Source organism: Podarcis bocagei, assembly GCF_964188305.1.
Source record: "Podarcis bocagei genome assembly, chromosome: 14".
NCBI classification, from domain to species: Eukaryota; Metazoa; Chordata; class Lepidosauria; order Squamata; family Lacertidae; genus Podarcis; species Podarcis bocagei.
Genome location: NC_138139.1, coordinates 55,346,017 through 55,364,982, shown reverse-complemented (window position 1 = coordinate 55,364,982; position 18,966 = coordinate 55,346,017). Strand labels below are relative to the sequence as shown.

Below are 18,966 nucleotides of genomic sequence, written 5' to 3'. Positions count from 1 at the left end.
TGCCAGCAGCAAGCGTGCAGGGAAGGGCCGATGCCCCGTTGCCTCAATGCAAGTGGTCTCAGGTCCATTCCTCAGCATCTCCAAGCAGGGCTGGGAGAGGAGCTGCCAATTGGTGCCAACACTCCTGAGCTAGATGGACCAGTGGTCTTAGTCTAAAGTAGTTACAGGTAGGTAGCCGTGTTGGTCTGCTGTAGTCGAAACAAAATAAAAAAAATTCCTTCCAGTAGCACCTTAGAGACCAACTAAGTTTGTTATTGGTATGAGCTTTCTGAAGAAGTGTGCATGCACACGGAAGCTCATACCAGTAACAAACTTAGTTGGTCTCTAAGGTGCTACTGGAAGGAATTTTTTTTATTTAGTCTAAGGCAGATTCTTATCTTCCAAAAGCAGGCAGAACCTTCTCCAGCATGTATGCAAGCACATTCGTGTCTGGTTGCAGGTACACTCAGAAGTGCGATCTCATGCTTGTGCATGTGCATTGGCGCATACAGGGGAGAAGAGGGAGCCTCCCTCTCTCTGTGTTTCTTGGGAATGGTCAGTGTGGCCCAGGGAAGGCCCGAGGGGGGTCCAGCTTGCCTTCCTTTCCCTCCCCACCTCCGCCAAATACATCTCGTGTCTCGTTCTTCCTGCTAAAACCAGGAAGTATACCCACCCAATGACCTCTGCCTGGTGCCCCACCTGTAATCACAAGCGGTCTCTCACACAAAAACACAGAAAGTCTTGTGGGTCTGTATTTTAATTATATAGAAACATGGAAAAGCATCAACAGGTTGCCTCTGAGAAAGAGCATGAAACTCCCTGCTGGGTCAAAATACTTCACAGATGCATCCGTAGTGTTCAGAGCCAAGAGCCTTTTTGCATTCCTCATGTCTTCCTATGCAGCAGCCCTTGGGACGGACGATGCACCCAGGGCAGGACGCCAGAGGGCGTGGACTTGTGTCTTAAGGGGATGGGAGGCCACAGCATCAGGAAGGCGGGGCACATGCCAAACTAAGGTGATACCCGCCATCGAAACGGAGCATTTGGCAATGGACGAGCCCCCTCTGTGTGGAATCTCAGGACGAGCCCTCTTGGCCCTGCTTTGTCCTGTTGCTCACCCATGCAACGCCGTGGCTTTTCTGGAGGAATTAGTGCAAAACCAAGGGGGTGGGGGGGACGGAGGTGTGCACAGGGCCTTCACATTTCTGTTAAGTCACAGTTAAGAGCTTTAATACAAACGGGGGAAAACAAACCACATCACAGAACAGAACTCGGACAAGCAGACTCCGATTAGAACAAGGTATTTACATGTGGGGAGAGGGGTCTGGATACGGGGGCCTCCCGGGCCGCCTCTTGGCCTCGATATGCCAAGGAGAGGCAAAGAAGACTGGCGTAAGGACATGGCCCAGGGCACAGCCCCCCACCACCAATGACGGGGAAGGGAGCTGGGCAAGGGGTGCAGAAGAGCCTTGCGGAGGCAGCGAAGCTCACGGGGGAATGAGGAGAGGAAGGGACTACTTCCTCAGGGGCCCAAGCCGGCCTCTGCCCTCCCCCCAGCTGCCCCTGAGCCTGGCACGCAGCAGCAGGCAGGAGGCACCCTGGCTCCTGTTGCCCTCTCCTCTGCCGCCCCAGACCAAAGAAGTAGAGCAGCTTTTGGCAGGGTGCAAAAGGAAAAGTGGGGGGCAGCAGCAGCCCCCCAAGCACAACGGCCGAGGTTTTGCTTTAAAAGAAAACCACCCAACATGCCCCATGATTCATGCCGCGCCTGTGGGGACAATGGAGGTCTGCACCACCTTGCCTGCCACTCCAAGGAGAGGTCAAGAAAGCAACCATGCCAGGCCTGGCCCCCTTCCTCACCCTCCCAGGGAGGTGCCCCACAGGGATGAGGTTTCCTCGCGCGTAAGGACAGCCCGTGGCCCCTCTAGTCCAGCATCCTGGTCTCACTGGCCAACAAGATGCCCGTGGGAATCATGCGGCCAGATCCTAACCGAGAGGTGCTGGAGGCAGGGAGCCCCCACATGCACATAGAGAGGGGAGGGGGGCAAAAGAGGCCGGCCACGGCTTGCCCGCCTGGCGGTTGTGGCGCCCGCCCTGCAGCTTCCCCAGGGACCCTGCGGTCCTGAGGCCTTCAAAGCTCTCTGCGCAGGAGGGAGGGGGAAAGAGACAAGCAGGGGGAGCGTTGGGCACAGGTGAGTCGGGCCAGTGGCGCGAGGAGGGGAGTGGACATCTCCTGGCCCAGGGGGCACTGCTAGCACATGCGCTTGTACGTGTAGATGTAGGCCTTGCAGTTGGGGCAGGTGTGCGTCACGTCCTTGAACTCGTCTATCAGGCAGGGGATCAGGCAGCAGCCCAAGTCGCACCTGGAAGGGGGGAGAGGAGGCGCCCACCGTGAGGCCAACAGGCAGGCTGGGAAACCCCAAGCAGCGCCAATGGCGCACCCACCTCCTCGCCCGGTCAAAACCCAAGCCAAACGCCCCATTTCCATGCTCCTGCAGAGAGCAGGAGCTAGCCAGACCCCAGCAGGAAAACTCATTAATAAAAATATATCTATACCGCTGTGTCAGAGAAATACATCACAGCGGTTGACAACAATGCAAGAGCCATAATATCATACAGTAAAATCCTAAAAAATAGAAGCACGTTGAAAGCAAAAGTAAAACCAGGCAGCAGTAGACCATTGTGGGAGGGTGTGTTCTTAATGGCCTGCCCAGGCCTAGAGGAATAGATAAGATTTCAGCAGGCATTTAAAAGTTGGCACAGAAGGCAGATGATGAGCTTATTGCAAACTCTCACAGCCTTCTCCCATTTCAGCCAGATCAAACACCTACAAGCAGTGGCATCACAACTGCCTTCCCCCCATTCTTCATTTGCAAATTTATTGGGGGGGGGGGCGGGGAGAGAAAACAAAAACATGGTCAGCTGATGTTAACAATAATTATCCTAATACATTCCTTTTATTATTAATTTAATTGTTTCGCCCAGGGCAGGTGACCAGAACTGAAGATCACAATTAGAACGGTGTAAAACAAATTGCAGTCGCAAGAATAGGGTGGCTCCTGAAATATATGGGTATCTCGTGTCAAAGGGCGGAAAGAGGAGCGACTTCAGCATGTAAGAATACCTGTACCTTGAAGGCACCAGGTGCGCCTCTGCAGGGAGAAAGTCCCACAGCTCAGCGGGGGCCACGGAGGGTGGAGGAAGTACCAAGAGGGCCCCCTCTGCCCATCTGGCACCTGAGAGGGTCTGTGAGGAAGGAGCGGGTCTTCAGGTATTTGGGGCCTGAGTCAGTTAGGGCTTTAAACGCTAATGTGACCACCTTGTTCATACACCTTGTTCTGCAATACTTAGCTAATTGGGAACTGCTGGATAAAGCGAAAGATTATGAGTCATGGAGGTGGGTGGGCGAACTTCATAGTGCCTACCTTATTCTTTAGTTGCTGGTTTTGCTAATAGTGTCATACACATGATAACTGTGTGGCTGAGGATTTGTTAATTATGCTGTATGATTTATGTGGTACCTGCGATGTTCTGTTATTTGCTGTTTGTAAGCCACTCTGGAAAGCGACGTAGAACTGCAAGTGAGCGAGAAGGAGCCGCAGGATGAGACCCAGCCCCTGCCTGCCCGCCCGCCTGCCTCCCTCACTTACCCCACAAAGCAGCAGAAGAACCCCAGCAGGAAGTTCATGAGTCCAATCTCGTGCGAGATCTTGGTGGTGATGGCCTGCTGGCAGTGCGGGCAGACGGTCGGGACGGGGGCGGCCTGGAAGATCTCACCCTGCAGGACTGTCACGGTGGCCGCGGCCCCCGAGGGCACCAGCACCGTGGCTGTCTGGCCCCCCGCAGGGGCGTAGGGGCCGGCCGGAGGGTAGTAGCCCATGGGGGGGTGTGGTCCTGGGGGCATGTAGTAGCCTCCTGGAAGGAAAGCACACAAAAGGGGGGCACTTAAAAAAAGAGAGACCCTCTCGCTGCCTGCCTCCCCCCGGGCATGGGCACCCCTTGCTCCCAGATGGGCACAGGACCCGTGCCAGCATAGCCGTCCGCCTCCCTGCAACTCCAAACAGGACACCTAGGGCCTTTGCTCAAAAGGAAGAACCCTGCAGTCAACAGCAGACTCCCTTCTCTGCCATTCTGGATGGAGCTGCCTTGCTGTCAGGAGCCTGAGTCAGGGAACGGACAGAAATACACAACGCTTTATTCAAGGAAACCAAAGCAGCGCAAGCCTAGTGGGCACAGCAACTCTTCCCAGTCGGCCTTGCTCCTATGAGGAAGTGGCAAAGACTGAAGGTCTCCGCCTTCCCACTGCTGCCCAACTCCCCTCCTCTCCAGGTTTCCCCCCCAAGTAATCGGAGACTGCGCCTGCACATAACCAATCTCTGCTCTTCTCTTTTCATTTCTCTGTGTGTTCTTGGAGACCAGCAGGGAGGGGAGCTGGTTGTAGCAGGAGGGGCTCACTGGATTCTTCAGCAGCCTGATTCCTCTCTGCCCCTTGGCCGCTCCTCTCCCGCCTCTGCTGTTGCCTCTGAGTCTGGACTGCTCTCTGCCCCAGCCTCTTCCCGCTCACTAAACCCTGTTGCCTCTTCTGTTTCCGACACTTCTTGCTTCCTCTTCTCCCTCTGATTGGTGGCTGTCATCCCGCCACCAATCCCCGGCCTCTGAGCCTTCTGCCTTTGGGGGTCCCCCAGCTGGTGCCTCCCCGCACTCCTTGGCATCCTTGCCCTCCTGGCCACCAGGCACTCCTGAGATGGCAGGACACACACAGCCTCACACACACCCCCATCAAGGGATCGTTCTCCTGCACACACACCCTCAACTCACCAGGTGGCATGTAGGGCACTGAGCCGTCGGTGCCCATGTGTGGGGGGATGAACCCTGGCTGCGGTGGAGGTTCGTACGGCGGGGGTCCCATGTCCATCGGGGGCTGCGGGGCTCCTTGCGGCTGCACCATTGTGGGCGAGACTCCGCCTGCAGGGGGACAAGGCTGTCAAAAGAGTGGCAGGCTGCTCAACCTGCCATGTAATCATGACCATATCTCCTCGAGAACCAGTTTAAAATTTTGTTTTTATGTTGATACGCTTATACGAAGCAAAATGTTTTGCAACTGTGTGTATTTCGACACAAGGGAAAATCAATCCAAAATTAATTAATAGAAAGGGGACTGTCTGCATCTGCGGGGTCTGTCTGCATCTGTCTGCAGACTGCGGGGTGTGACCTGCAAGGACCAGCCCCCCTACCCCCCACCCCCGGCTCAATCTCAGCTGGACAAGACCACCCAAAACTTTCCAGCAGCCTCCGGAGGATGTCGAAGAAAGTCTCCAGGAAGCTCCTCTCTGGACGCAGAAGGGGAGGCGATTCTTGGCCTAAGCAGCGCTCCCCACTCTTCTCCCTCCCCATGCCCTTACCTGCTGGGAAAGGGTAGCCATCCTTCTCTTCTATGAGTGGGGCAGAGGGTCCCCCCGGGTAGGGTGGAGGTGGGTCACTCGACATGCTTTACGGCTGGCCTGGAGGAAAAAGAGAGAGAGAGTGGACATAAGAAGACTGGTTCATCCTGACCCCACATCCTGTCCTCGCAGTGGCCAAACAGGCCCCAATGGGAGGCCCAAAAGCACCAGAGCCACACACGCCACACCTGCAATTCCCAGCTGCTGGCATTCAGAAGCAGCACTGCCAGCAAAGCCATTGGGGCTCTTGCACACCTCCGACAGGCCTCTTTCCCATGAATTTGCCTCATCCTCTTTTACAGCCATCCAAGGTGGTGGCTGTCACTGCCTCTTGTGGCAGCGAGTTCCATAGGTTAACTATGTGCTGCGAGGAGGAGGACTTTATTTTGTTTCTCATGAATCTCCCAGCCATCAGCTTCACTGGGTGGCCACAAGTTCTGGGGTTTTAGGTGAAGATGATGGACTATATGGAACTTGCCGAACTGACCGGGAGACTCCAAGACCAGAGAGAAGAGACGGTGGAAGAAGACTGGAAGAAGTTTAAAGAATATTTGAAAAAAATATGTTAATATTTAAATCTTAGAATAGCTTTGGAAGTGGATATAGGCTGTAGGGTTAGAAGTAGAAGATAGTGTATTTTAAAATAGTATTATTTGTAAGGGATAAAATGTGAAGATTTTTATGGTAAAAGTGTGATTTAAAAAATGGTTAAAAATTATGATATATGAAACTGCTAAAGATCAGGTAAAATGAAAATCAGACAGGGGGGACTTGGGAAAGCTCACCTAACAATGTTTAGAAAAAATAAGGATAAGACAAGAGTTTGTTTGTATTGTTTGTATTTCTGTTTGTATTGTTTATTTGTGTTATAAAATGATTTTTTTTTTGAAAAAACAAACACAAGTTCTGGGTTTTTGAGAGAAGGAGAAAAACTTTTCTCTATCCACACAGTCCATCATTTTTTAAACTTCTGCCCTGTTGCCCGTGACTTGCCTTTTCTCTAAACTAAAAGGTCCCAAACCCCGCAGCCTTTTTCCCCCGGGAAGTCGCTCCACGCCTGTTGGTCCTCTTGGGTGCCCTTCTCTGAACCTTCTCAAGTTCTACCAGACCCATTTTGGGGGTGAGGGGGCCAGAACTGCACAGTGACAGAGAGGTAGGACAGGGGTTGGCGGGTGGGATGCTGCAACCATGCCATGCGGGGGCGAGCGAGGAAAATCAGTCCCACAGGCAGAACCAGGCGGGTGGTGTGTCCTGGGAGTCAAGGGGCCCGATTCCCGGTCCTGGGTCAGCCTCAGAAAAGGGCAGAGACGTCTGCAGGGAGGGAGGGAGGGCAAAGAGCAATTGCTCTGCCTTCCCTGTGACTATGAAGCCTGCCCCCACCCCCTGCCCCGCATATTTATTTATTTTATAACATTTATAGACTGCTTGACTGTAAACAAACAAACCTCAGCGTGGTTTACAAAAGGGGGGGGGGAGACAAATAAAAAGGGAACGGATTAAAGCATACAAAAAGCTAAAATAGTAAAACAGATGAAAATTTGCATCAACTTTCTCAGCCTGTCCAAACAAGCCTTGCCTTTAAAAGTACAGTGCAGGCTCCTGATGGATATCAATAGGCAGGGGGGTCCCATATGCCTAGCCCCCCACCATCCTGAACACCCCTCCCCAAATTAACACTGCTTTAAAAAACAAAACAAGACTCAGGCTTTTTGCTAGAGTTCCCACTGACACATTTTACAGTGGGATCTACTGTCCCCACATCTCACTTTAGAAGTTATAATAAAACAGAGGCTTGGGGGTGGGGGAGACTGGCCCAGGGTGGTGGTATAAGGAGCCCGACCCCCTTGGGGAGAGGCAGTTGCCACCCAATGACCTGCACAACTTGGTTTCGTTTCCCAGGCTCAGGTGCCAGGATCCAGGATCCAGTTGCGGCTGCCTCCTGCCCTGCCCTGCGCCCAGGACAGAGAGCAGCGGCCGGAAAGAGAAACCCACAATCACAGCAAAACACAAAAACCCTCCAGCCACTGATTGCAGAGAGCGGCCTTTCTTGACCAGTAGTCACGACCCTAGCTATCAACGTTTCCCTTTTTGAAAGGGAAATTCCCTTATTCCAAATAGGATTCCTCGCAAATAAAGGGAAAAGTTGACAGCTATGGCCACGACTCAGATAGCCCAAGCATCATCCTCAAAGCTTCCTGTGTACACATCTGGACCACGCTGAAAACCCAGCGGTGCCCCAAAAAGGGCTCCTTCCAAGGCGAGAGGATCCCAGAAATAAATAATAATAATAATAACAATAACAACAACAACAACAACAACAACAACAACAACAATAATAATGATGTATTATTTATACCCCGCCCATCTGGCTGGGTCTCCCCAGCCACTCTGGGCAGCATCCAACAGAATATTAAAATACAATAATCTATTAAACATTAGAAGCTTCCCTAAACAGGGCTGCCTTCAGATGCCTTCTAAAAGTCCGGTAACCATCCCATCTGCAGCATCCCACCTTTGCCCAGCCACGACAGCCTCCTCTGTCCAGCTCAGAGGAGCAAGGCAACCGTGAGCAGCTGCCGTGAGACAAACCTGCTGGAATCCTGCCCTCTGCCGCATCCGGGGCTCAGCTCCCAGCCACAAGTCGGCCACGAAGAGGCGCCTCCTGAAAACACTGGGATGCTTCCCCCCCCCCAAGAGCTGCAGATGCAGGGCTGGTGCACACAGGGAGGATGCGCTGGCCGATCCGGAGATGGAGAGGCCAGGCTCTCTCCCGGCCTGGTCAGCCGGAGTCAGAGAAGGGCCCCCTGCCCCCCCCCCTCCGCTGCACAAGGCCCGGCAGCCGCAGAAGGGCAGCCAGAGGGTCACTGGCCACAAGCGCGGCTCCTTCCACTGCGTGATCTCAGCGGCGCCACGTGATGCAGCCAGGAAAGCAGGCCAGCCTTGCTGGGAACCAACCAGGCAGGGGAGAGCCAGGGCTTCGCGGCTCCAGTTTCTCCGCCTGCTTTTCTGCTGGATCCCTGGCAAAAGAAGACCCAAAGTTCTGCCTCTCTCCTTGCGCTCCTTCCTCCAGCAGGGGAAGGCTTTGGGGAGCTGATGGCTGTTAAGGAAAGGGCTGGCACCGTGCCGTTGCTATTGTAATTAGTTTTAATAGATCCTCTATATCGACCTACGGTTTTAATTCTAGCTATGTTTAATTGTTTTTTAATGACACCTCACCCCCCATGCTTTGAGCTGTTCCTCTTTGTATCTATAAGCCACATTGACTCCCTGTTAGGGGAAAGGGGAAATATGAATAAATATGCTACAACATACAGTGGTACCTCGAGTTACATACACTTCAGGTTACATACACTTCAGGTTACAGACGCTTCAGGTTACAGACTCCGCTAACCCAGAAATATTACCTTGGGTTAAGAACTTTGCTTCAGGATGAGAACAGAAATCGTGCTCTGGTGGCGCGGCGGCAGCAGGAGGCCCCATTAGCTAAAGTGGTGCTTCAGGTTAAGAACAGACCTCCAGAACGGATTAAGTACTTAACCCGAGGTACCACTGTACTGTACAGTCATACCTTGGGTTACAGATGCTTCAGGTTGCATTTTTTCAGGTTATGGACCGCCAAAACCCGGAAGTACTGGAACGGATTACTTCCAGGTTTCGGTGGTCGCACGTGTGCAGAAGCGGCAAATCGCGCTTTGCACATGCGCAGAAGCACTGAATCGCAACACGCACATGCGCAGATACGTTGCTGCAGGTTGTGAACACTGCAGGTTGTGAATGTGCATCCCGCACGGATCACGTTCGCAACCCGAGCGTCCACTTTATTAGGGTAGAGCAGGAGACTCTTAATCTCAGGGTTGTGGGTTTGCATTGCATATTTTTGCATTGCAGGGGGTTGGACTAGATCCAGAACCGTCTTTCCCATACGGCTTAGTGGTGCATAACGCCAGGGCACCGGCCTCTCAGGGGCACCCCAGCGAGTGGGGGAGCTGCACGGCTTTGCTGGTGGCCTCCCCTTTCCCTGCATGCCCGCCAGCTGCGCCCCATCAACCATATGGCCGGCGGGCACACAGCTTCCCTCCCAAGCCTCTGTGGGGATTGCTCTCCTGCAGCGGCATGGGGGAGAGTTGCACCCCCCTCCCCGATGGCTGGCAGTGCTCAGCTTCGCCCCCCCATCCATGGTAATTTGGGGGCGCTGAGCGGATATTTGCACCCCAGCACCGCATCTGCTAAAGACGGCCCTGTAGATGACCCTCACAGTCCCTTCCAACTCTGATTCTACCAACAACAAATACCTGAACTTCCTTGTTGCAGCTTCCATTAAGGAAACGATTCAGGGAAGTGGAGGGAGGTTCTCCTACAGGACTGCCTGCAGCCCGAGATGGACTGTTTTTTAAAACTGCTGGACCTAAACACACCAAGAGCCGCCTTGGACTGCGGTGCCGTTTCCAGTGCCCGGAACAAAGCCCCTCTTTGTGCAGAGAGGCTCCCAGGATTTCTGCTGCCGGACGGGAGCCAAAAACCTCGCCAAACGCCAGGAGCCTTTAGGCTCCTCTGCCAGCAGCCGAGCGCCATGGAGACCATCCTGCAGCAAGCAGGCCCTGAATCCCAAGTTATCTCCTGCATCGCACAGCACTTGCCAGACTCCTCGCAAGCAGCTGGAGTGGAGCCGGGGCAGCCGTGCAAGAGATCCAGCCCAGGTCTTCCAAGTGGCCTAAGCAAAAACTGGCCGCTGGTCCAGGGGCAAGGAGGAGGGAGGGGGCCCTTTGGGGCAGGCCGCCCCATCAGCCAGGAGGGGCCCCCCCAGAAGTTCCATGATTTTCACTCCACATTCTGGCATCTTGTGATACGAAAGTGCAGCTCATACGTAGTTTAAATGCAAACAAACAGGTTTCCACAGTGCTGGGAAGAACCTGGCACATGTCTGGAGGAAAATTTCAAGGGTATCATGTGAATAAGTAAATAAATGAAAGTATTCCGCCCTGCACCCTCCACATGAGACAGTTTTGACAAGCGGACTGGGCAAATTCACCTGTTCATCTTGTGACATCATTATGTCACATGATTTACAGGATCCCTGCCCACCTGCCAAATTCAGAGACCGGGAAACACTTGGGGAAACATCTGACTGCGCTGTTTGAGGCAGCACAGCACCCTCTCCTTTCAAAATCCTCAGAAACAAACTTAAAAAGCAGGGGGGCTGCTTCAAACAGAGCTGCAAAATAAGGCCTCCGCCCCCAGCAGTCTTTTCAGCCTTGAGCCCTCCCAAAGATCTTTCTTGAGGGAGATTCTTGTCCTCATGGAAGCCCCACATTCGCCCACCTGCCAGAGGCTCCGAGGCCGAACGGGCTCTGCATGGAGACAGTCCCTGCCAAGGCTGCCTTTTGCCAGTTCCCCACATGGGCTGTGGGCGCCTCAAGGAATACAAACAGAGCTTGCCAGAGTAAACAGTCAACTCCTCTGGGCCTGGCAGGTGGCAGCGGAAGAGGCCCAGAGGCAGCCGCCGAGTGGCATGGCCTCCGCTGCCACCGACAGCATCTCACTGGGGTAGGAGGAAGAAAGCTGCAAAGCCACAACACTTCCGCCCGTTGAGTGTGCCCCCTCAGGCCAGGAGTGGGCAGGAATCTGGCTCAGCCAGGTCCTTTGCAGCAGATCTGCAAGCATTTCTGACTCTCGGTTACTTAACAAAAGCAGCTCCACCCCTGCACTGCGGGGATGAAGTATGTGTGGGGTAACCAAAAGCGAGCCCCTTTCATTTGTGGAGCTCAAAATATATATGCCCAGAATAGTGTATGGGGTCTCTGACCGCCAGGCTGCAGTTGGTGTCTCTTGCTGGTTATAGCCTGAGGACTGCCTTAAGACACACAACTGCCACCAGCTTCTTCCACGTAAGACAGGAAAGATCGAGATTGTGCCCCAGAAGCAAGAGCCCCTGGCGCCGACCCAACACTTGGTAAAAGCAGCAAACGTGGGACGAATGGAAAGCGAAATTGCAGGGGCTTTGGCTATGAAAGGGCAGACAGGAAAGAGTTCACTCGGACCAGCCAGGAGTGAAAATGCTGCTTGCAGCTGCAAAGTTATATCTGTTACCATCCGCCAGGTTCCAGAAGAAACATTCAAGATGAGAAATACGAGCCTGAAACGGACTCCAAGGTGCCTGCGAGCTGAGGAACCTGAGATCGGTGACACTCGAGTTGTGAGAACAGGGCGGCTCTTTCACACACCCATCTCAAAGATCAGCTGCAAGAGGGAGAAGGCGGGGGGGGGTCTGACTAAAGGAGCTTCTGAGGGCGTCCCTATAAGTAGGGGGAGAAGGGACACCTGGCTTGTGCATGTGAAAAGGAACCAGGAGTCTTAGCAGACCCCAAGCTGACCACAACTCAACAAAAGCCTAATGTCCAGATCAAGGGAAGCGATAGTCCCACTCAGTTCTGCCTTGGTCAGAGCCCACCTGGAGTCCTGGTTCTAGTTCTGAGCACCCCAGTTGAAGAAGGATACTTACAAGCTGGAAGGGGAGCAGAGGAGGGCAACCAAGATGTTACAAGGTCTGGGAACCCAAGCCTGATGAGGAACGGTTGAAGGAGCCTGGGATGTTTAGCCTGGAGAAGAGATGAGAGCCATCTTCTGAAGGGCTGTCCCATGGAAGAAGGAGGTGGAAAGACACAGCCTTGCACACGATGGAAGAATGGCTGATAAAATTATGGGACTTAATTGAGACGGCTAAGCTGACATGTTTAATTGCAGAAAAAACCATTACTAACATTTGTTAAGGATCTGAAACTTCTTATGGCCCTTTTGCAAGAAAGAAAACGAAGTTGTAATATCTGGGTTTGAAGACCTAAAAAATACTGGCTTATAGAAGTTAGAATGGTTGGATTTTAAAGAGTGAATATCACATGTAGCTGCAAAGAGAAGACAGTCCTTTTATTCTATAGTTTTAGTTTTTTCCTTTCTTTTCCTTCTCTCTTGTTCTCTCCTTCCTTAGATTTCTCCTTTTCGTGTATTTTCTTCCTTCTGAGTTTGCTCTTTTTTAGCTGAAGTAGCTGCTTTATCTCAGTATATTATAAAAATATACTTTTTAATGGGTATATATATCTATTAGTTGGAATAAGTTTCAACATATGTATATTTTTTTAAAAAAGATGGAGCCAGCTTGTTTTCTGCTGCTTTGGGGGGGGGGGTAGGATTCGAACCCATAGCTTCAAGTTACAAGGGAGGAGATTCGGACTCAACATCAGGAAGAACCTTCTGACAGTAAGAGCAGTTTGACAGTGGAAGGGTCTCCCTTGGAGGTTGCGGACTCTCATTCATTGGAAGTTGGACGGTCGCCTGTCAGGGACGCTTTAGCTGAGATTCCTGCACTGCAGGGGGTTGGCCTAGATGACCCCTGGGGTCCCTTCCAACTCTACAATCCTATGATAAGCAAGTGAGGCTTGGGTAGGGGGCCAGAGGGAGAACAGCCCCTTCCCTTCAAGCCTTCTCTTCCCCAACATGCTTTCCTCCATCACAGGCTGGTTCCCAGCTCTCCCCTCTTTCCCCTCCAGCAGGGCAGATGGGCTCACCCCAGAGACTTGCACCTTCAGATGGGGCAGAATCAGCACCAGGCAATGTGCACGCAGACTCACATCCTAAACGCTTTCCCATCTCCAGCTGTGCCCTTTGAGTCATTTGCCAATCCGTGCAGCAGGGCACACCCCTCGCATACTCAGGGGCCACCACAACTCAGCCCCCGTCCCTGGCAGAACCAATGCGATAGGCCAGCGGTCAGCAAACTTTTTCAGCCGGGGGCCGGTCCACTGTCCCTCAGACCTTGTGGGGGGCCGGACTCTATTTTGGAAGAAGAAAAAATGAACGAATTCCTATGCCCCACAAATAATCCGGAGATGCATTTTAAATAAAACGACACATTCTACTAATGCAAAAACATGCTGATTCCCGGATTGTCCGTGGGCCGGATTTAGGAGGCGCTTGGGCCGGATCTGGCCCCCGGGCCTTACTTTGCCTACCCATGCGATCGGCCTTCCTTTTCTTTCCTCCCCTCCAGCTTCTATTCACAACCACCAGCGGATGGTGCTCTCTGAAGCACATCCTTTGCTTTCATAACAACAGTCGTCCAGTAGCGATTTCTGCAAAAACCGAGGCAAGCCTGCCTTAAGCGCCTTGTTCCGGAAGCAGGCAGCGCCCAGGCAAAGCAGCAAACTGGCAACACCTGCGCCAGACGCCGAGAAGTCACCTAGTGGAAATGCTGGGAAGGCACTCTGCCCATGCTCTGCGACACTCCCTTTATTCCTACATACTCTACAGCTGAGAACTGATTTGACACACTAGAAGATCATTGGCTATTTGCTTCTGTTTGTCCCATGAGTGCCCTTCCCTTCCTTCCTCCAAGGACCTTGTGGCGAGGGAGATCAAATTTCAAAAAGTCAGAAGAGAAGGAAAAGAGCCTTTGAAGGGTTTTTTTTAAGGGTGGGGGGAGAGAAAGACCATTAAGGAGAGAGGCTTAAATAATTAAATGTTGTGGGGGGTCTTCTCTGCAGCAGACATGACGCTCCATAAATATCTTCTTCTTCTTTGGCGATCCCTCGTAGCCAAGTAAGATTGTCTTCCATAAACACGGTTTTAACAATGAGTCTGTAAATGACTGTGGAGGCCAATTCTGGATCCACATGTCCTTCCACAGTGGGGACATAGGTTTCCAGGGGAGGTGATCCCTTGCGTCCTGCGTTCGAGTGTCTTCAAAGCCCAGGACACCTTTGGAAAAGCCTGCTCTCCAATCGGAGCACTCGCAGGCAAGGGTTTCCCAATTACTGGTGTTTATACTTCATTTTTTAAGATTTGCCTTGAGACAGTCTTTAAACCTCTTTTGTTGACCACCAGCATTACGCTTTCCATTTTTAAGTTCGGAACAGAGTAGTTGCTTAGGAAGACAATAATCTGGCACGTGAACAACATCACCAGTCCAACAAAGTTGATGTTGAAGAATAATTGCTTTGACACTAGTGATCTTTGCTTCTTCCAGGAAACTGGCATTAGTTTACCTGTCTTCCCAAGCGATGTGTAAAAATTATATATATGGGGGGGGGGGTGTATGCAGAGACCAACATTTCCCCTTCTCATAAACAATTAAAAGCAGGTTTTGCTAAGCAATTAGGTGCAGGGCTAACAAGCACAAGATTAATTTACGCGGGGGTCTTTACACAGGCTTCATCACAGAAGCACCTAGAGCAGTGTTTCTCAACCTCAGGTCCCCAGATGTTGTTGGACTACAACTCCCTTCATCCCTGAGCTCTGGCCTTGCTAGCAGGGATGATGGGAGTTGTAGTCCCAAAACATCTGGGGATCTGAGATTGAGAAAGACTGACCTAGAGAGATTCCAGACAGGCAAACACCTGTCATGCATGCCAACGGCCCCAGCTGGCAGAAGATGAAGCTCCATCTGGTACGCAGGATGAGACCCTACCTGCCTGCAGACCGTCTCGCCGGAGTGGTGCATGCTCTAGTTATCTCCCGCTTGGACTACTCCAATGCGCTCTACATGGGACTACCTTTGAAGGTGACTCGGAAACTGCAACTAATCCAGAATGCAGCAGCCAGACTGGTGACTGGGAGCGGCTGGCAAGACCACATAACACCGGTCTTGAAAGACCTACATTGGCTCCCTGGAAGTTTCTGAGCACAATTCAAAGTGTTGGCGTTGACCTTCAAAGCCCTAAATGGCCTCTGCCCAGTATACCTGAAGGAGTGTCTCCACCCCCATTGTTCTGCCCGGACACTGAGGTCCAGCACCGAGGGCCTTCTGGCGGTTCCCTCCCTGTGAAAAGCAAAGATACAGGGAACCAGGCAGAGGGCCTTCTCGGTAGTGGCGCCTTCCCTGTGGAACACCCTCCCATCAGATGCCAAAGAGAAGAACAACTACCAGACTTTTAGAAGACATCTGAAGGCAGCCCTGTTTAGGGAAGATTTTAATGTTGAATAGGTTATTTTGGTGTTTTGTTGGAAGCCACCCAGAGTGGCTGGGGTAACCCAGCCAGATGGGTGGGGTATAAATAATAAATTATTATTACGGTGGTACCTCGGGTTAAGTACTTAATTCGTTCCGGAGGTCCGTTCTTAACCTGAAACTGTTCTTAACCTGAGGCACCACTTTAGCTAATGGGGCCTCCCGCTGCCACCGGAGCACGATTTCTGTTCTCATCCTGAAGCAAAGTTCTTAACCTGAAGCACTATTTCTGGGTTAGCGGAGTCTGTAACCTGAAGCCTCCGTAACCCGAGGTACCACTGTATTATTATTATTATTATTATTATTATTATTATTATTATTATTATTATTATTATAAGTCTCTCGCCCGAAATCCGGGCAGCGCGGAGCGAGGGGGGCTCAGCCTCCTGGCAGAAGGGAGGGCAGAGCCTCCCCGCGCAGGAGCAGTCTACCTCCGAGCCTCCAAGGCAGGCCGCCAGCCCCTTGGTGCCCCCCTCTGGCACCAGGCTGGCACCCCTGGGCAAGGGGACGCGGGAGCCCCCTCCCCAGGGCCTGGCGGGGGGTTTCCTCGCGGTGGGCCTCCCCCCCACCGGGGCCAGCCGGCTCGCCAACCCGCCCCTGCCTCCCCCTCCGGGGCTGCTCAGCCACGTTGGCATCCGCACCTGGGTCTCTGCGCTCGCCTGCTGCCCTCCGACGCACGAAGCTCCTGTCGCCGCCGCCGCCGCCGCCGTTGCACCAGCTGTTTCCTCCCCCCCCCGCTCCTCCTCTCGGCAAGGGCGGCGCGGGGGCCGATGGGAGTTGTAGTTCTGCGACCGGGGGGCGGGGGGGGCGCAAACTACAACCCCCAGCATGCACCGCGCGGCAGTCGCGCAGGGTCCTCCCGAGAGCCGAGAGGAGACCTCCGCGGCGGAGGGGCGTGACCGGCCGGCAGGGGGCGTGGCCAGGGGGCAGGTGCGGGTCCGATCCGGATCCGGACTTGCGCGTCGGCGAGCAAAAAGCCTGGGAATCACGGAGGTTGATGCAGGAGACGCGCCTCTCGCGTGTTTGTGCAATACCTGTTCACCCCCCAAAGTGATGCAATGCTCTGCTGTTAAAATAAAATAAAAAAGTTGTTCAAACCTACTCCATTGGGGACAATTAAAATGTTAAAAGTTAAAGAAACCTTGTGGAAGGAGGAGTGCTAAGGTATATAGAAGTGTACATATGGTCAATTTGAATATGTTGTTATGGTATATTATTGAAAATGTATATTATTGAATATGTGGAATTTGCTGCCAAGGAGTGTGGTGGAGTCTCCTCCTTTGGAGGTCTTTAAGCAGAGGCTTGACAACCCTATGTCAGGAGTGCTCTGATGGTGTTTCCTGCTTGGCAGGGGGTTGGACTCGATGGCCCTTGTGGTCTCTTCCAACTCTAGGATTCTATGATTCTATGTATATTATTGAATATTGTATACCTAACGTATCAGCCGCCTGGGGGGTTTCACTGTTTGTGTTTTGGTGGTAGGTAAAAATATATATATATATATATATATATACACATACGTATATGTGCTTGTCTGAAAAATAAATAAATAAAATAAATTTTAAAAGCACCCTTCGAAAAGAATAAAGTCATCGGTGGAAAAAAGGTTAAAAACAGTTGTTTAAACGTTCAAAAATTAAAATCAGGGATAAACTAAGAAAGAGATTGAAAAGTCTCTATAAAGTCTTTGTCAGGATTTGAATGACTTCCGTCTTACAATGTATATTTAGAAGAGAATATATTATTGACGATTAAAAAGAAAATGGAGATTAATAGTGCACTAGATAAAATAAGCAGTAAATGTATGATGGGGTGGCGGGAACTCAAGAAGAATGTACAGTGAACAAATAGGGTGATTTTCTTTTTGTATTTTTGTTTTGATTATATATATATGTTTCTTATAGCCTTTTAGTTCTAAAAAAGCATTTAAATTAGAAAGAAAGAAAGAAAGATTGAAACGTACGCCCTCGTTCTAGATGTGTGTGGGTAAGTTCTTTCTTGCGGTGTTAACTCGTGCTGAGACTGCCTTGCCTGCTCACAGAACTGCAGGAGTTGGAAGAGATCCCAAGGATCTGGTCCATTTCCACCCCCTGCAGTGCAGAATTGCAGCAAAAGCTGGGATCGATTGTCATGAGAGACTCTCAATTCCAGGGAGACCCATCTCAGGCAAAAGACTCCTGCAGTGCGCCGGGTTGGAAGAGTCAATCACCGGGATCCCTTCCAAGTCTGCGATCCTGTGATTCCCTCCCCACCTGGAATAGCAACTGAGAGGGAGCAGCTGTTGGTTTCTTTAACAACCTAGGAGAATCAGAGTAGAAAGAACTTGTCAAAAATGTATAACTTGCTGTTGAAATGGAATACACAGGATGAAACTGTGAAATCAGCCATGATTAAGTGGGCACAAGATATTGGTCATAACATTATGTTTGCTGACTGGGAACAATTGTGGACCACCGGTATGAAATTTACGGCAAGTAATGCCTTAAAGGAAAATATTATGAAAATGATTTATAGGTGGTACATGACTCCAGTCAAGCTTGCAAAAATTTACCACTTGTCTGATAATAAATGTTGGAAATGCAAAGAGACTGAAGGTACATTCTTTCACCTTTGGTGGACATGCCCAAAGATTAAGGCTTTCTGGGAAATGATATATAATGAATTGAAAAAGGTATTTAAATATACCTTCCCGAAGAAACCAGAGGCTTTTCTCTTGGGTATGGCCGGCCAATTGGTGCCAAAGAAGGACAGAACATTCTTTATGTATGCTACAACAGCAGCAAGAATACTCATCGCAAAGTATTGGAAGTTACAAGAACTACCCACCTTGGAAGAATGGCAGATGAAGCTGATAGACTGTATGGGACTGGCAGAGATGACTGGCAGAATCCGAGACCAGGGAAGAGAGACAGCGGAAGAAGATTGGAAGAAATTTAAGGACTATCTTAAGAAACATTGTAAAATTATTGAATCTTAGAATGACGTGGGTTTAGAAATTATGTGGTTTCTAGCTGTAACGATTAAGTAAAAAGAAAAGAAAGTCTAAAAATTTAAATGGATAACAAGGGAGAGGATTTGCTGAATGAATAATTGGAAATTGGAATACAGAAAGGGGAGGTATGAGGAAGTCGGGGAAGTAAGTTGCAAGAAAATAAGGGATTGAAATTATACTTGGTTTTTGTTTCTTTGTTTGTTTGTATTATTGTCTTGTTTGTTATTATATAATTTGTGAAACTTCAATAAAAATCTTTTTAAAAAAAATCAGAGTAGCCTGCTGCTGGATCAGGCCAGCTGCCCTTCTCTGCAGGACCAGCAGCTGTGTTGTCCCAGGGTCCGGCCGGGCAGCGCCTCTGCATCCTGGTTAGTAGCCATTACTAGCCACCTCCATGATTTTGCCCAATCTTTAAAAGGCTGCCTCATGTGGGAGGGAGTTCCATAGTTTTAACTCTGCGGTGCATTAAGAAGGACTTTCTTTATCTCTCCTGAGTCTGTGGAACTCTCTGCCGCAGGAGGCGGAGATGACCAACTTGGATGGCTTTTTAAAAGGTGAAG

General features: G+C 51.1%; 1 protein-coding gene across 2 annotated transcripts; it reads right to left on the bottom strand.

Moving 5' to 3' along the window:
• Positions 1–718: 718 nt before the first annotated feature.
• On the bottom strand, positions 719–16,147 carry CDIP1 (cell death inducing p53 target 1). Of its 2 annotated transcripts, none has more exons than XM_081170289.1 (5): positions 16,056–16,147; positions 5,379–5,477; positions 4,795–4,941; positions 3,627–3,891; positions 719–2,339 (listed from the first exon to the last, which is right to left on the bottom strand). In XM_081170289.1, the coding sequence occupies exons 2-5, from the start codon at positions 5,461–5,463 to the stop codon at positions 2,228–2,230; spliced, it is 609 nt and encodes a 202-aa protein (XP_081026415.1). In that variant the 5' UTR covers positions 5,464–5,477; positions 16,056–16,147; the 3' UTR covers positions 719–2,227. The 2 variants fall into 2 exon arrangements, with proteins under 2 accessions (XP_081026415.1, XP_081026416.1); XM_081170290.1 differs by lacking the exon at positions 16,056–16,147 and adding an exon at positions 8,007–8,167.
• Positions 16,148–18,966: the final 2,819 nt, after the last annotated feature.

Bases quoted from the DNA above. Each gene is read 5' to 3' on its own strand.
- CDIP1 (XM_081170289.1), bottom strand. From the start codon at position 5,463: ATGTCGAGTGACCCACCTCCACCCTACCCGGGGGGACCCTCTGCCCCA. The intron at 3,892-4,794 runs GTGAGTTGAGGG...CTTTCCTTCCAG, and splicing joins AGTGCCCTACATGCCACCTG to GAGGCTACTACATGCCCCCA. The intron at 2,340-3,626 runs GTAAGTGAGGGA...CCCCCCTTCCAG, and splicing joins TTCTTCTGCTGCTTTGTGGG to GTGCGACTTGGGCTGCTGCC.